Here is an 18,255-nt window from a genome sequence, read left to right as displayed (position 1 = left end):
TAACTAGTTGAGTTCTAGGACATGACTCTCATATTTTACTGACCTGTTAAGACTTAGGCTTATATTAATTAATTAATTAATTTTTTCTAATATGTATATCCTATACAGGGTTTTTAGTATCTGGCAAGCCTCCGAGTTTAGTACAAGACAGCAAGCACACATTTTACAAGAAGAGAAGCAATGGGCCATTCTCAACATGTGGGCTAGAGATAGTCTGCTGTCCTCAGCGTGAATCCGTAGGGTGGTGCAAGTAGGACATAAGGCTGAAAATACACTCAAGTAAGACCTAAGCCAGAAAAGCTACACAGATAGTAACCCAAATTTGCAAGCTCAGCCCTCAAATGAATCACTCAGGCTAGTTGTAGCCAGGATCATGAAGCTTGAGTATACCCATAAAACATGTTTTACATTCAAGAAGTGCCTGCAGTCCACATTACAGGAGCCGCACAGGAATTAGCTTTCCTTGTTGGTGCAGCAGGAAATGCGGTAGCTGGCTTGCAGCGTAGCCACTGCACAGCTCTCAGAGCAGATGGCTGTGGAGGAGACAGGAATATTCCTAGCAGTGCCAGCAACAGTCAGTTTTACTTCCTGGTAAACCTCAGCAGGGCAACTGTGAGGCAATTTCAGCTGTCTGCTCCCAGAGCTGTTTGCGGGAGGCCTGCCTGCCAGCAGCCAAATGGAGGAGCCTGGCGGATAGCCCCTATCACATCAGTTAACCTTTGCACTCCCTGAGCCCTGGTGCTGTAACTGCTGTGACACTGTGAGCACAGCAGCTGTTCCTGGAGGTTCAGTCCCCTGCAGTGCATTCGCAACAGGGAGATGCGGGTGGGCTTTACACTCAGGAGGTTCCCCGGTTCACTTGGGGTACCCTGAGACAGGGGCTGGACCCCAAGAATCCACATGTGAACATCTCAGATGCAAATCTGAACTTCTGCTTCTGTGTGTGTGTGTGTCTAGAAAACCACTCCCTTGCCTGGAGACCACGGGGGTCTTGGCAGCTCTAATGATTTTGTTCAGGGTAGGACCTGTCTCACATCCTCAGACTAAGGAGTGTTTTTTATTTCATTTCAGGGTTACATTCGGCAGTGTCGCAAACATACAGGAATGTTCACCACAGCTCAGTTAAGCACCATTTTTGGAAATATTGAAGATATTTACAAGTTCCAAAGGAAGTTTCTGAAGGATCTTGAGAAACAGTACAACAAAGAGGAACCTCATCTAAGTGAAATAGGGTCATGTTTTCTTCAACATGTAGGTTGAAAAAGTTGATTTTATTTATAAAATTAACAAAATATGATAATGAAAAGCCAAGTTGCCATATTAGGAGGGGATTTTACTTACAAGTGCTACTTAAATAATAAACTGGCAGCATTTTAGAATGTAAAGTAACTTGCAATTAATTAAATATTTGTTTTAGATTTCTCCTCATCTTTAGTAATCATGTAATTTTGTAAACAGTTTTAAGTTTCTTTGTCGAAACTCTAATGAACACAGATGAGCTGGATTGTTTGCAGTGATCTCATATTCAGCATGCAGAAACTTCATGCAGACATTAAGGAAGGTAGGTAGTGGGGAGATAGGCTGTGAGTTCTTGATAGAGACTTGCTAAACATATAGCTGTCTTCCCCAAAGAAAAATACTTCTTAAAGTGAGTTTGATTATCCTGACTCAAGAAGACGCTTGTATTTCTGTGTTCTGACAAAGAAGGGTACATGGTTTTGACAGCTACAAAGTAGATTTCTGCATACTTTTAAGGCTGATCAGCCTGGAAGCAATATAGAAAATGGATTACTTAATGTAATTATATATAATAGATATTACAAAAATAGATAGACAAATACTTTAGTAAAGTTTTACCTTTTTTTTTTAATAGCAAGAAGGCTTTGCTATTTATTCAGAGTATTGTAACAACCATCCCAGTGCCTGCATTGAACTCTCCAGACTGATGAAGCAGGGCAAATACCGCCACTTCTTTGAGGCCTGTCGCTTGCTCCAGCAGATGATTGACATTGCCATTGATGGTTTTCTTCTCACGCCTGTTCAGAAAATCTGCAAATACCCTCTGCAGCTTGCAGAATTGCTCAAATACACCTCTCAGGAGCACAGGTGAGAGAACTAATATTACAAATTCTGTAATAGTAGTAACACCTAATTACTTAAGTTTTCTGGGTGACACAATACTGAAGGTTTTGAGATCTGGAACAAAACTGCCATGGACTGTGATAAACAGGGCTTCTTGGAACCATCACAGTCAGTCACCAAAGCAGTATCTGAAAGTGCAGCATCAGGGACTGAGAGGATGCATGATACAATGAGGAATAAGTCAAAGAGGGAGAAGGAGAAGAAGATGGTGTGTAAACAGGATGCAGGGAGGGATGTGTAATTCAGAGTGAAAAAAAAAGGCCAGTGTGTCAAAAGAAATCAAGGAGAAAGAAATCCAAAGAGGAAGAGGGGAAGACTCATAAAAGTTGTGGATGTAAGGAATAGTGAAGAGTGCCTAGAAAATAACCACAACCTGAATAAGTTTGGAGGTAATTTGTTTTAGAAACTTAGTAGTAATAAACATTACCTTAGTTTGCAGTAAAGTCCAGATACTAGATTTTCAGCTGGCATAAATAAAAATTGAAGTTGCAGATAGCCTTTCTGGTATACCCCTCCACTGATTCAATCTTAGACTAAATTAAGATTTTATCTGTAAGTGTCTTTTTATCTTGTATAATTGCAAGAAAGTATTCCATTGTGACCCCTGTGCTCAAAGTCCAAATGAAGCCTGAGGCAATGCTTCCTGACCAAAGTCAGTACTTTAACCTTGAGAAAACTCCTCTTGGAGAACGCTGGATTTTTGCCAGGGGCAAAATAGGGGGTCTGTGAAGCACTGACATTTAGATGTGAAATGCTTCTATTCAGTTCTGTGACCACCTGGGAAGTGCTGCAATAAGAATTACTAACTAGAGTTTCTCTTTCACTGCTACTAATTTTAGAAAGGTTATTCTGTAAGCTATTAGACCTGCAGATAAAGTGACAGTGAGGTCTCACCACCTTCCTCCCATAGTACCTATTTTCCTTTTGTGTGGCATAGCATCCAGAGATGCCTTCAAGCAGAGGCACTCACTGTGCAGAGATGGCAGAGATGCTCACAAACAGGCAGATCTACACCCACATGGAGCCTTGGGAAAGCTCCAGCCAGCTAGGGGTTTTGGGAGCATAAAAATTTTGTTTTCATAAAAAATTTGGTTTTGTTTTCATAATTTTTTTGTTTGTTTTCATAAAAAATTTTGTTTTCATAAAAAAAAAATTGAAGTTCCAATATGCACAGCCTGCTGTGAAGGCCACAAGTTGTGTAGCATGTGTGGAATAAATACCAACAAAAGAAAAAAGGAACTGAGATAAGGATGGGCAGTGTAGCAGTATGGATATCATGTGGTCACCCTGTGGGACATCTCCCTGATGTTAGTAGGATCCTGGTGTTGTCAATCTCACTTTCTGTATTCAGTGTGGCAGAATAGAGTTCCCACAGATGTAAATAAAGAGAGGAGAGAATGCACACATTCAGAAGGGAAGCAGATCCATCAGCAGCAGCCAATGAAAACTGGAACTGAGACAGAAGCAGATAAAAAGGACAGCAAGGCTAACGCCTTGGCAGGATTTATTTCTGGTTCGTGCTGTTTTCTGCCTCTGGCTCCCTTTTCTGCAAGAGGCATTCTGATAAAAGAGGAAAAGCAGCTGCTCTGCTGGGACTCCTTAAGCAAGAAATAAGTCTCTTCCCTTCTCTCTTCTGAGAGACTCCATTTGATGAAGGTGAAGGAGAGAAGGATGCTATTCAGAGGAGAAAAAAAGCCTGCCTGCGAGCTTGGGGAGATTCATAGGCATGTTAGGAGCTTAGGAGAGATGGAGGGGAGCAGAGCATTGCAAGAAGGACAGGAGGATTGGCCTGAGTTAATTGCATTAGTCCTGTAGCAGGAAGAGGCAGGTGACCATTATGGCTCTCACACATTTGTGCTGTAGAAACGGGATGCTTTCTTCGTATTGTCTCCTTTAATTCCTCTCTCTGGTACCCCTGTTCTTGGGCTCCTCTCACCCTGTGTGGGATTGTTTTTTGGTTTTTTCCTGTCCACCTAGCATTCCCCATTTGTGTTCATTGACCCAGTCATTGGGAACAAGAAGCAGAAAATACAGTTGTTAAACATGATTAAAAGAATGCCCTTCCCAAAAAAATCTGACTAAAGTCTTGCTTAAAAACACAGTCCTTTGGTGAAATACAGCCATCACTGAGCTCAGTGGGAGTTCTGCCATTGTTTGCAGTAGAGACAGTGTTGCAGTTCATTAATCAATCTCTTCTGCCTCCTTCCACCAATCTAATAATTTACTCCTAGACAAGCTCAGTGATCAGCACTGAATTGTACAGGCTGCTGTGTGGGGTTTGGGATAGTGGGAATCAGGTTCCTCTTTTTTAAGTACCTGAGTAGAGGAATAAGTGGATAATGTGGGCTAATACTGCAGGCACTGTGGTTGCATCATTTCCATGGTTTGTGATTGCATCATGTCCATTGTATAAGTGATCCTTGAAATGTGCTTACATTTCCCAGTGATTATAGCAACATAAAAGCTGCATATGAGGCCATGAAGAACGTGGCATGCCTGATCAATGAGCGAAAACGGAGACTAGAAAGCATAGACAAGATTGCCCATTGGCAAGTCTCTATCGTAGACTGGGAGGTGAGTGTCAGCCTGTGCTTTTCCTGAGCAAAGGTACTGTGTACAATACTTGATGTCCCCTGCAGGAGTCTTTCTGCGTAGGTGGTTGTTTATGGTGTCTACTTTTCAAGTGGTCATTGCTCCGTTAAAAGTCCAGTTGCTTCATTTACAATGTTTCTGTTACTGATTAACCTTGTTTATAGTTCAGGAAGAGCAGTATGTAACATGGACGCTTGCCTTTGAGATGAGATGACAAAATGGAGCTTTTAAAAATGTTGAATCTCATTTGGTAGTTCTGTCAGAACCGGAACCTCTTTCACTGACTTAAATGTTTCCCTCTGTTTATGCAGCAATAAAGTAGAGCAGAACAATATTGATTGAATTTACTTACCCCTATGATATTATTTCCATTGTGTGACATTTTCAAATCTAATAATAAAAATACAAGAAAAGTGAGTGAACTTAAGAGTTGATTATATAGTCAGACTGGTTAGACACACCATGAGATCTTAAAATATTATTTACTTACTACAAGTCTCTGTATCTCTATATACCTGTCTTCCTAGGGACCAGATGTGTTAGCCAGAAGCTCAGAACTGATCCACTCAGGAGAACTGACCAAAATATCAAAACAAGGCAAAAGCCAGCAGAGGACTTTCTTCCTTTTTGACCATCAGCTTGTGTTCTGTAAGAAGGACTTGCTGAGAAGGGACATCTTGTATTACAAGGATCGTATTGACATGGACGAGACAGAAATTGTGGACGCTGAAGATGGCAGAGACAAAGATTTTAACATCAATGTCAAGAATGCTTTTAAGATAATAAACAGAACAACAGAAGAGGTTCATTTGTTCTGTGCAAAAAAACAGGAGGATAAAAAGAGATGGATGGAGGCGTGTGAAAATGAAAGGAGAAGAGTTCAAGAAGACAAGGAAATGGGTGAGTGAAACAATTTCTAAACAGTGGTGAAAACAAACTTGCTTTTGCAGTTCTTTTGTTTTGTACAGATGTGCACTCTGTCTTCTTGAGCTGGTGTCTGTTTCTTACCTGTCATGATGTTTAGCTGTGTAAGTGAAGCCTGTTCAGGTGTGTTAGCCCTGTCACTGTGGGCCAAAGGTCCAGGGCAGGTAGCGTCATCCATATGATTTTGGTGCTTGGTAGAGCAGAATGAGAGATGAGAAATGACAAGATGCAAGTCACAAAAACCATCAATAATAAAAATCCATCTAATATCCTAGCACTTCTGTATGAACGATTGGTCAAAAATATCTGTCCATAAAGGATGCTTTTTTACAAAGCCAAGTGGCAATAACTGTAGATTTATACTGTCTTTGTCATATAGTGGTACCTCCTGTGTCCAGGAGGCCCATGCTTATGTGTGGTGTCATTAACTACAGACCCAGCAATAGCACCACGGGGCAGTGAGTGCTCTGGTACTGGCACAGAGAAATGAGTGAGCAGGAAAAAAGATAGTAAATCCTAGGACCAGTTTTAGACCTGCAGCCTGTAGGACACTCCAAGGACAGTGTGTCTTCTGTGTCAATGTACAGTTAGGATTGCTTTTCCAGTTTTGCATCATTTCATGCGTCCTTTAAGATCAATGACAAAAGCTCCAGCAAAATTTCATTGGCAAAACATATACAAAGAAAGCAGCAACACTAATTAAAAAAAAAAAACAACTCTTTTTAGTGTTTCTAAAAAGTCATGTTAGAGCATCTGTGAATGTCAGCTGCATGGGAACTACCCTTTTCAGTAACATTCTTGAGGCTAACACTTTGGATTGACATCAGGTTAACATTGGAAGTGAAGTGAAGTGGATGATACAATTCAGAAATTATTAAAACAGACAAGATGCCAAATCTTATATTCCATGATTATGTAAAACACGTGGTCAGAATAATAGGAAGATTGGAATAACCCTTACATTACAAATGTAACCCTTTTGATCTTAGTTGCTTTCTCTTGTTTGATACTGTTGTATGATGAAAATAAGGCCTCTTCCATATGTATTTTAGATAGTCCATAAACAGAAAAAAATACTTAAAAGTTTGCCAATTCTTTCTTGATTTAAAATCAGTTTTAACCCTTCCACATTGCACCAACTGTTGCAATTAATCCCAGTCATCTTGAGTCTAGAGTAAACAGTGAAGGAGCCACAGCCAAACTCACCTCAGACTTTGCAAACCTGAGTCTTTTCCAGTGCTGAATGTCACAGAGTGACATTACAGTCAGTGTTGGTGGGCACAATGCTGATGACTTTTGTGCCTTCTCTATGTGGAACTTGCTCTGTCACCTTGTACTCATGGGGATGGGAGGTAGCTGCCTTCCCTAATTCACCTAAACAGAACTCCAAAACAGTGAACATTGCAAAGGCTGAAGGTGATCAGAGGGTAATAGAGCAATGCTGAGGATCTGATCATAATTGTCCTCACAGTCCCTCTTACAACAAAGTTACAGAACGACTCCACTCCACTATACAGTGAGAACCATAATACAGTCACATGGAAGGATGCTACTGAGTAAAACACAGCTGCTGCACTTTTGTGAGCAAGACTGAGGTAAAGAAGATAAAAAGTGAACACTTCTCTTTCCATCCTTTCTAAGAAGAAGCATTCTAGAGCTCTGCAGTGCTTCCTGGGTGGTTACTTTAAGGAGCGCTGGGAGAGTTTGTTGAGCAAGTTAGATGCTGTCTGTCAGGAAGCTCCTGAGGCTCTGCCCTGGGCAGCCACAGGTCTGTCTTGGTGTTACCATTCCTTCTAAGTGACACTGCTGCAGAAATCCCCGAGCGTGAGAAAACTGCAAAAGTGTCGCAGCTACAGCTCTAAACTATTTATTCTGCTGGGACCTGATGAAAATCAACATATGATATTCAGAAGAGTAACCATCCAACAGTGGTGGTGGCACTGGCAGTGAGATTTGTCATAAAAGCACTAACCCTTGTTTGGGGCTGGGTCACAAATTCCTGTGGTTGCTGAATGTGAGAACTGCACAAGGAGGGTCCATTGTGCTTGATGCTCTTCAGGCACAGTGCAGTATAGTGGGGAAAGAAAAACAACAGTTAGAAGAGAAACTGTATGTTTGATAATGGCACATAGGTACATGCAGTCTTCTCGGCCCATATAACATCCAGTTTTCCATAAAGTTGCTTTTCAAGTGTTGCAACTCACTATTTTCTGATGTTCCTGTTTTGGGACAGGTATGATGAACCAGAGGGAAGATAGTTGAGTTGTAATGTCCATCTTGTCTTGTGAGCCACAGTGGCTTGGATGGTTTCTCCATTAACCAGAAGACTCTTTCTTTTCTAAAATTTCTTCTTTTTTTGGCATAATTAAACATTTCCTTCAGCCAAAACCAATGGAAAAATGCCACTATTCTCAACCTCAGGTTTAAATTTGTCGTGTTGATTTGGTAAGCTATCTTGCTGGACTAAACACAAAGCCTCTAATCTGACCACTCAGAGAACAAATAATAGTCTTTCAATTCAGAACTGCAAATGGCATTTTACTTCTATTTTCAAAGATACTTTGGTGTGAGTCATTGTCTCCCTAACCATATCTAGCTTTTCTTAGCTTTTGTGAATATATGAGAGAAAAGACCACAGCCAGAAAATCCTTCTCCAAACCACTAATAGTAGCCCTAAGAAGATGGTCTGATCTCTCTTGATGAAATTGCTTTCATTTTTAAAAATCTGTTTCCTTGTTTCTGTAAAGGAAAAAAAAAAGCCAAAAACCCTGCAGAATAAAATAAAGTAAACTACTGCTACCCAAAAATTATGGATGTTTTAAGTTCATAGGCTGATTTGTAATAACTTCTTCAAAAGTTCAGGATAAAAAGTAAAGGGAGTTTCAAAAGTGTAGAGAAATGAGGGAAGATGCAAAATGGAACTGAAGCAGACACTTCATTCTGGCTTTGAACCACAGCTTCTGTGCTCTTTCTGTTCATATGTGTGAAATGAGTGCAGCCTTATGCACAGTATGAAATGAAACAGCATGTGCACCCTGTTGTCACCTTGTGCAAATGTGACATTTCCATGTATCTCAGCTGTGTTTTGCACAGGGAGAGGAAACTGGAGTGCCTCTACCTGGGCTCCAGACAGCACTGGTCTCTGATGCCACCTTCTAGCAGATGTCTGTCATCTCTGTACTCACCACAGCTCAGCCATCCACCTGTCACATGATAGTAAATAGCATAGGGTTCATGTAAGTTACACAAGTATGTATGAGAAACCCAAGTGAGGGATCCAGCCCCAGAATGATGCAGCCAAAAGCACATCACAGCCTGCTTCAGCATCTGCCAGATTTTGTGGTACTCTCCTTTGAGTGAAGGGAAAGATACCCAAATTTGTACTAGCAGTGACTCCAATCTGTTACCAAGGTTAGCTCAGAGTGAGTGAAAAACAAAAGGATTCTGGATTTGTGATCTATTACTTGGTGACTTGTAGATCTCAGAAATTTTAATGTCCCTTTTTTTTTTTCTTTTTAAATCTCTTGTTATCTGGACTTATCTGTTGTTATCCCAGTGGAAAACCCTCTTTAAGTTCATATGACAATATAAAGCATACTTCTAAAAACTTCAGGTGTATTGCTACTGAGATTTACTAAGAATTGTTTAAGATACAGTTTACTTATTTGTTTTAATTTCATGCAATAAAGAATTAGATACAGTAATTATGTACTAGTGCCCTAATTTACACTTTAATGTGTAGGTATGGAAATCTCAGAAAACCAGAAGAAACAAGCCATGCAGAATGCCCGTAAGTCAAGGCAAGGAAAAATTAAAGGTGGGTGCTCAGAATTGTGTTACCTTCTTACTGTGTTCCACTGATCTTTTCATTAGGAAATAGCACAGTCTGGCTATTTTCTACTTTTAAAAACATTTTTTGTGGCTTACATGGAGCCAAATAATTGCCATTAACCTGTATTTTAATATTAAATTCCAATATCTCTGTAAACTGTCTACTAAATCAGCTCCCCAAGCTTCTTCAAACAGACAAGTCAGTATTCTGTATATTAGAGAAGAAACTCAAGAGATAAGGCAAGCTGTTTATTTTTAATGTTGTGAGGAATTGGATGCACAGGCTAAATTAAAAATTAGTGTTACAATTCCTTCCTTTGCTTTTACTTAAAGAGCTTGTTCTTCTTTACCAATTCTTGTCTTGTTTAAAATGTCCTAAAGTTCTTTTTGCAAGCCACATTGTTGTATTATTTACAATAACAGTCAAAATGCCTTCTTCTGGCATTCCTCTAGAAGGAAGGATGGACCAGAAGCTTGTTGGTCAAGAAATGGCTTTTTTATTCATTTCCTCTCTCAGAAAATAATCACAACAGAAACAAATCACAAAGGATTTTGTCCTTTTCCATCTTAAAGTCAAACTCAGCTAAATCTTTAGTGTGCTGAAAGTGGAATAAGATTTAAGTCTGAGTTTAGGAATGAAGGAGTTCATATTAGGTTGTCTTCTGTTCACTGGGATTAATGTTCTTAAAGCATTTTCTCTTAATCAGTCAATAGACATCTCTGGAACCTGTCTGGGTTTTCAGGGGAGCGGATAAAGTTTGTGATTAGGAGATTCTGTTCAGAATGCACAAAGCTCAAAGTCTTAAGAACATTAACCCAGAAAAATATATTTCAGATGGAAGAAACAACATTCTTGTTGGTAGCAGTATTTTACCCAGCCTTACTCTGAGAGCGGACTGAAGTACTAGTATCTGCTGTTTGAAGTCATTCCTTTGAAATACCAAGATTTATTTGTGCAAACAATATAGTCCAGCTGTGTGAAACTGCTGCTTGTTTTTGGTCATTCTGTTATATTATTTTACTGGTACTGTTGTCTTCTTAAGCCAAATCAATGCAGCAATTAAAAAGTCAAACATCAGAAAAGGTGACTCTTAGTAGTTGTGCCATTGAAGATCATGGCAAAATTCATCTTGTCCCCTGGCTCTGTGCTTAAATTTCCCTGGCTGACTCAGGTGTTTTCTCCAACTGTTCTTCTGCAGGTGTGAGCTATAATGGGTGTCCTGTGCCTCCTCCACACCAAACCCTTCATCCCCTTCACCAGCGACACATCACCGTGCCTACCAGCGTCCCACAGCAGCAGGTCTTTGCCCTGGCAGAACCCAAGCGGAAGCCATCCCTCTTCTGGCATACCTTCAACAAACTCACTCCCTTTAAAAAGTGAGAGGCCAAGGACCTGGAAGGACGTCAGCACAGAGGGGGAGACTCACTCCAGAGGAGGACCTTGGAGACACGGTCAAGCTTACTTGAGCTCAGCGAATCTCCCGTTTCAGAGGCAGAACCATGGGTTCCCTTGAGCCAGGAATGCAGCCTTTGTTAAGAAAGAAGTTTGTCAGGGCTGCTCTGAGGTCCATGTTGCCAAGTGTCAGCATTGCTGATGAAGAGCAGTCTCTCTTCTGACAAAGACAACTTGCTGTTACTCAGAAACAGCAGTATTTGATCTCTGTTTCTTAGTTATGTTGAAGTAGTGATGGAACCGTGCAGGTCATTGTAACATTTCATTTTTCTTAACCTTATATTCATGGCCAAATTTTGGATAGGGAGGAATTTTTCTATTGGGATGTATCAGCAAGGAGTCTTAGGAGAATTTTCTCCTTTCTTCTGGAGCACTGAGCATAGGTCACCCATTAAAATCAGGTGGAAATATCCCATGTGATTAACCAGCTATTGCAGAATTTAGTGGACCCTAATCCTTCCTGTATTTTTCTATTACATTGCCAAATAGCAGGAGAACATCCCGCAAGGCCTTACCATATTCCAGATTGGAACAGGGAAATTTTATTCTGTCTTATAGAAACACGAACAGAGTATGAAATGGACTGTAAAAATGTGTGCATTTATTGCACACAAGTGGAAACACAAGGAGCCCAGGGCATCTCAGATTGATTCATTTCAGTCAGAGCAGATGCATGCATGTATGCTCTTCAGTGCAGAGCATTCACATCGCTTTTTCACTCATTTCTTCACCTGGGAGACTCTTTTTTGTATTTCCAATATGTTTATTTCTCTGTGTAAAAAATACATTTTTATTTTCTCACAGAGATAATGTGAATGTACAAAATCAGAGTTGAGACATTACATGGTGACTGCTGGCTATGTTGCATATATCTCATGCTTTTTATTCATATAGCTGGACTTAGAAAATGAATAAATTGTAATGTAAATATAAAAATATATTGAAGCGGATCCATGCTTCTTGTACACATTCAATTGACAATGGGTTTTGACCAATAACTTCTTCAAGAAGAAAGAGAAATCCTTACTGGAAGGGACAGAGAAATCGTGTGGACCAGAGATGGACTTTTGTCACGGTGTCATCAGTCCCCATTGGAAGAGGAAGAACCTGACTTGATAAGGTCAGTTCTGGCCAGCATATGCAATCCATGATTTGCATTGCTTCAATTCCTCTGTGGCGCGAAGTTGATCTGGGAGAACAACTTTTAAAAAGCCACCAGGAAGAAAGAGGATCCTGATATTTGTAGCACTGATAGTTTCTGCTTGCTTGCTCTTATCAAGGATGACAAGACTGCTGGGAATATGAAAGGAAGTAAAGACTCAGTATGACTCAGAAGTGATTTGCTATGAATGTCTTTACAACACTTTATCCTATGCTGCTGATTAGGGGCATTACCTGATGATTAGGATAGATCCAAGGGTATTCTTTGACAGTGGGCACAATCAGCTTTGTCATGGATCTGTAATATATGAAAAACAAACAAGGGGCTAAACACCAGGCATTTTAACAACAATGTAAAAAAGCCTTATTTTAAAGATGCATTTGTTCCTGCTACTATTGTTACCTCCATATTTTTATTTATCATCAGTGTTGTGAAGCCCACTATTAACTAGGTTTTGTGATTTCCTAACTTTGTGGCCACTTCTGCAAAGCCCGGGTTTGTGGTTTTGATTTTAAATTACTTCTTTTTGACAACTGTACATTTCAAATGCCTTGTGTATATAGCTCAGCAATAAGGCAAAGTCTGGTATGCTCAGCCAAATTGTGCCCTGCATAGTAAATTTCATTGCTTGTGCTTTCCCATAGCAATGGGAGATGATGTAAACTAGTTAAGAACTGGAAGTACACACTGACATTTGTAGTGATCCAGCTGAAAGAAAATGCACAGGGAAGTCAGTGGAAAAAGCTGATGGTATATTTCTCTTGATGCTTAAGCCAGCCATTGCTGCTCAGATTTTTAAAAATAGGTAATTCTAAATGCTCGATTTAAACACAAGGAGCAGACTTCCAAATGCAGGCATGGATGCACACCCTTCCCCTCAAATGAGTTAAGCCTTTTGCATTTCTTACATACCCATTTTTTTGGGTACTTGCCTCTTTCAGGCCTGTAAACCAATGAGATGCATGTACAGTGCGAGTGAAGATGATGTTTTTCATAATCACATTTTGAAAGACTTGTTCTAAGTGCAAAAAAAAGGCTGAAGTTGGATTGCAGTGCTCACCCAGAAACTTTGCTAGCTGGACCTGAAGACATTATGAGATCCACAATTACATATGTGTCTTGGCTGAAACCTGCTTCCTTCCAGCGCTCGGTTCTGTGGGGTACTGGAAAAAAAGGTTTGGGGATTTTTCTTCTGACATGTCAGTGCCCATGAAGGCTCTTCCCATGTATTAGCGCTGGTGCCTTAGCCCTAAAAATGAACAGAAATGTTTGCATATGGTTTTGGATGCAATAGGTTTTTTTCTCAAGAAGTGAATTTTAAAGATATAAAAAGAAAGTATTTCATGGTGCAGATTACTCAGGACAGTTTTACATGTAGTACCCTTCACGTAGACATGGTTGTTTTGTAATGCTCTCTCTTTCTTTGCAATATGACCTTGCAACAGATTTAAGATGGAATACAGTAAGACAGGCCAAATTTATACTATGCCATAGTCTTTTAAACAAATTATAGTGAAATGAAAACACACAATTATATTATTCAACAATTAAGACAAATATTTACTTGGGAGTTAGCCTCACTTCAGAGTCTGTGGGAAGGAGTTGCAACTTAAATGTAGAAGTTTGAACTCTAGCAACTCTTGCCCTGATTCTCCTTCTAGTGACCAAACTTATATATAGATCATCAGAAAGCTGTGATGGCAACATCTGTTCTTTTCCACTTGCATGCTTTAAGGTACTATAAAAAATTCTAGGGCAACAACTAAGAACATTTGTGCCTCATTTTGATAAAGCCCAGCCGGAGCCTTCCTGATGGCCTGCTGAGCAGATAACCTCAGACTTTTTGCATGAGATGCAGTAAATATAATTGTCCTCAAATGTGTTCCCACTGAGTTAGGAAATGCCAAACCATAATTGCATCCAACTCAGAGCATTTGATGTATAAAATAATAAGATTGTTTTACAAGTGGCTCTTGCCATGCTAAATTTCACATTGAATTTTAGTGGTCAGCGTAAGAACTGAGTTCAAAGACAGACTTCTCAAATGTTCCACATTTTAGTTGTCTTTTGGAAATAATTATATCACAATTTTGGAGCCAAAGGTCTTTAGCCATAACTAACACAGTACCTTTCTCTGACTGCCTTTTTTTCTATATGTGTGGCATTTGTATGCAGCAGATGCCTTCTAAACGATCTCTAATTTAAAACTCTTTGTTGTAAATACTAGGGATAACTTGCATATATTTTTTATTTTGGTAATTGTTTTGTAACATTATATCTTCCATACATTGCTTTGTGCATCTCACCCTGTGTGTGTGCTGTTACACGGGTTTTAAATGAAGTGTCTGGCTGCAGAGCAGAGAAATTGGCTGTTGACAGCTAAAGTACAATGTATAGGACAGCAGTAGCTTGATGTGCATTTCTTCTGGAGTAACTGCATTGCAAGGTTTATTTACTCTTTGAATGTTGTTTGTCAAATGAATCTATTTTCTGGAAATAAGTACAAACTTACATTCCTATTATTTTTCTCTTATTGTACATGGTTGAATTAAATAATATACAAAGCTGAAGTTCCTCATCTGTGTCTTATAAAACTTTGTCTGCAGTTTTAAAATTATGTGGGTTTTTTTGTTGTCTACAAAATTTCCTTCATGATGCAAAAATGTATCAACTGTCATATTTCTTCTAGTATTTTAAAGAAAAAGATTGTTTTCCCAGTAACAGCTTCAGTACTTCCCAGCACAAGTTCATTTTAACAACGCCTAAGCCTGGTTCTGGTGTTGAACTCTGCATTGTTCAGGCAAAGCCCGTCCTTGTTGCTGTCTCAGCCTGTGATTACTGTGCTTTACCTTGTCCTGGCAGAGGGTTCACACAGTATCCCTTGCAATACATGCAGGTGCAGCTTCTGTGCTAATAAAGCTCCTGCCAACAGAGGATGGTGACTTAAGTACTGCAGTGCAGAGAAGGAGGATTTAGTTTTGTTTTCTTTGGAATGAAAGCAAATCCATTTAAATGGGTTCACCCAAAAGGCACGTTCTGCACATATGTGTGAACAGGCTTACCTGTCTGCTTGACAGAGCAATGGGCAACAAGCTGGGGATTCAACTTCTCAGATTCAGGGAAGTTTTTTGTGTCTCATTACTCTGACAGGGCAGAGGGCCACATCTGAAAGGTGTGCCTGTGTCCTTCCTGCTCCGGGCTGTGTCAAAGATTGTTTTTTGCTGTGACACACCAGCTTTAACAAAGTAACATACTTTGCTGAAATCTTTTAATCAGAAATATTTTGACAAGTTCAACTGCTGGCACAATAGTTGGTTTGTTAATTCTTTACCCCTCTTTTCAACATCCTTACATTTCTTGGTTCATCTCACAGCTGGGAGTTCCTGCCTCCCAAGGCAGTGGCTGCTGTGGTGGGATGTGTGCTGAGTGCTCCAACATTAAAGTGAAAAGCACAGTTTGAGCACTTAGTGAGATAGACTGGATGAGATAAAAACATACCCTAAGCAAATGTTGGAGTAGGATGTAGCAATCAATAGGCTCTCTGAGGACCCTGTGATTCATCTGGCCAGGGTGAGCTCATTTGTGCCTTTTATTTCATGCTTGGGCAGTCAGGGTAAATCCTGTAGATCATTCTGTACTTTCAGCTTTTAAGTTCCTTGAGAGCTGATCTATCAGATGGACCTTTTAGTTTGCACAGAAATAGCACTGCTTGTCTTAGATATTTTTTTTGTTGTTGTTGTTTAGGATTTTTTCCAAAGGCTGCATAATGGTCTGTGCTTGGTAACAGAGGCAAGGACTCGGGCCTTTTCATGTTCCAGAATCAAACGAGAAATTAAAAACTCAGCAGTGAGAAACAGCACACCATGTAGTTTGTAAGGAAAACACGCAAATACTCCTTATACAAACAAATGTGTTTCTAAATGCTTTACAAAATCTAGTTACTCTATCTAGAGGATACGTAATTGTGAGAATATGGTGAAACTGTATAAAATGTTAGCACACTTTTTTTGTTAATTCTAAGTCTGTTTAGTTCACTGCAGTCAGAACTTATCCAGTGGTTGGAGCTGAGAACTCACCTACTGCCACTATTAGGTATTTAGGCTCTGATTTCAAAGAAGAGACGTGTGTGTGTGTGTGTGTGTGTGTGTGTGTGTGTGTGTGTGTGTGTGTACATGTTTACACCTGCACCTCCTTTGTAGACTCCGTGGGGCATCCCCAAATGTCTCTGCTGGCACCTACAGCAGGTTGCACCAGACAAGTGACCTGCATCCATCACACCTTCCCTCTGTTTACATTACATCATTGTCTGTTTACAACACATCATTGCATCCTGCATTTCTGTTGTGCATCCTGGGGGGGAGCGGGGGGGTGTGTATGTGTGATTGACACCTGGGCAACATTTATCTGAGTAATTTTAATGTTTTAAGCATTCAGAATGGGACACCTGCATTGGCAGCCAAACCATTCTGCAGACAAGCAGAGGTTGGAAGGTGTCCATCCGCATCACTGGAGTCACTATCAGTGAAGTTCAGAAGAGCAGATCTGAGAGGAAGGAGTACCAGTGCTCTTCAAGGGCTGAGTTTCTCTCCAAAGACAAGGTAATGTAGGATTTATCCACTGTTTCTCCCAGGGATTTTTTTTCAGGAAAGCTGAAACTGCTTAATAGGAGAGGAGCCCCAGGTGCACTGTGGCCTCTTCCTCTAATAAGGTCAGCTATATCTAATTAACCATCATGGTTGTTGCTGTCATATTCATCTCCTAATAAAGGTAATTAGCACAGCAGTCAATCTAAAAATCTCTGCATCTCCTGCCTTTCAGATGCAATGTTTTTTAAGAGCAAATGATGAACTCTTGCTCCCATGTAATTATTTTCAAATCATTATTCTGTGATGAGACAAGGCACTAAAAAGGAGCTGAAGGAAACATTAGTCTTTCAGGCTACTTCTACCGCAGTTTTCTTGGTTGTCTGTTCAAAATGCTTCAAACCAGACTAACTGCAGTGTCCATCAAGGTATCGGTAACTAATGAATGGTGTTATTCCTAACTGGCAGGATGGACTGTTTTTTAATGACTCAAACTTTTAAGTGAGAAAGGAGGCTGAGGCTAAGCAGGCTTAGAACATTTCAGATGGTGCTTAATGGGTAAAAAGGATTGTTCATTGTGGCCTTCATTTCTTCTTCTCAGTTAGCATAGCAGCAAGATTAATTTGGCTGCAGAAGTTCAAGTAGAGCAGAGAATTGCTGCCCATGGTCCCTTCTTTTCCCCAGAGCGCGGTGGACACGATGTCCCAGGTTCAAGCCAGGGCAACTCAACTCTTGCAATATTTTGGTGTCGCCACAGGGTGGTGGTGAAGATCTTACGGAAAACTTCGTTTCTCTGCTGTGCTGAGGGAACGTTCTTTGATGTGTGCAGAGCACACGTGCCACATCTTTGCGGAGTGGTGACACCCTCAGACACTGTTTGCAGTCACTTGAACCAACAAGGGTGAATTAAGGCCGCTTCCTCTAACACATTAACTCATGTTACTTTTGGTTTTATCCTTCACTGTTGATGATCAGCATTTAGGGAGTTGATGATAAGCTCAGGTGACTTCCAGTAGTCCTTAGACAGCAGCAGTTCCAGTAGTTTCAAAAAGATACAGTTAAGAACTGAGTTATGGCTTTTTTCAAATTAGTTACCACTAATACATAATTTAGTAGTCCAATAGCTTTGACTGTTGGTTGAATAGCTAGATAGGGAGCCTGCGTATTACACATGAAAAGCTTTGTAATTTATTTATTCTATTTTTAATTTAACCTTGTTACTTCTTTTCCATAATCACCTAATAATTGTAATGCCACGTTCTTAGCATTTTTTGTTTTAATTTCTATAGTCTTTGTCCCTAAAGCCATTGTAAATTACCTGATTCAGAAATTACCTTCATTACATATTTTAGCAGCACAACAATGGTGTGAGACATGCCTTCCATCCCACAAATCATCCAAGCTGTCAGAGGCTAACATTTGTGTGAAAAGAACAGGAAATCAAAGCCTTATTAATCCATTTTAACAATTTCCTTTTATGTAACAGTGGTAAAAGCCAAAGTACAGAGCACTTCAGCTTAATATTGGAATAAATAGAAAGATTCCACTTTAAACCTCTGTTTTAATTA

General features: G+C 40.0%; 1 protein-coding gene across 7 annotated transcripts in view; it reads left to right on the top strand.

Annotated features, from left to right (window-relative positions):
* The window catches only part of SPATA13 (spermatogenesis associated 13), a 147,468-nt gene extending 132,794 nt beyond the window's left edge, over window positions 1-14,674 (top strand). For all 7 annotated transcript variants that reach the window (XM_038127720.1, XM_038127683.1, XM_038127711.1 and 4 more), the window contains 6 exons: window positions 1,072-1,251; window positions 1,874-2,106; window positions 4,587-4,716; window positions 5,262-5,634; window positions 9,401-9,475; window positions 10,689-14,674. In XM_038127720.1, the coding sequence (XP_037983648.1) occupies window positions 1,072-1,251; window positions 1,874-2,106; window positions 4,587-4,716; window positions 5,262-5,634; window positions 9,401-9,475; window positions 10,689-10,870 (1,173 nt within the window). In that variant the 3' untranslated portion in view covers window positions 10,871-14,674. The remainder of the gene's footprint in view (window positions 1-1,071; window positions 1,252-1,873; window positions 2,107-4,586; window positions 4,717-5,261; window positions 5,635-9,400; window positions 9,476-10,688) is intronic.
* Window positions 14,675-18,255: the final 3,581 nt, after the last annotated feature.

Source organism: Motacilla alba, chromosome 1, assembly GCF_015832195.1.
Source record: "Motacilla alba alba isolate MOTALB_02 chromosome 1, Motacilla_alba_V1.0_pri, whole genome shotgun sequence".
Lineage (NCBI taxonomy): Eukaryota > Metazoa > Chordata > Aves > Passeriformes > Motacillidae > Motacilla > Motacilla alba.
Note: the sequence above shows the minus strand (reverse complement) of the source record. Positions and strands in the feature narration are given on the sequence as shown.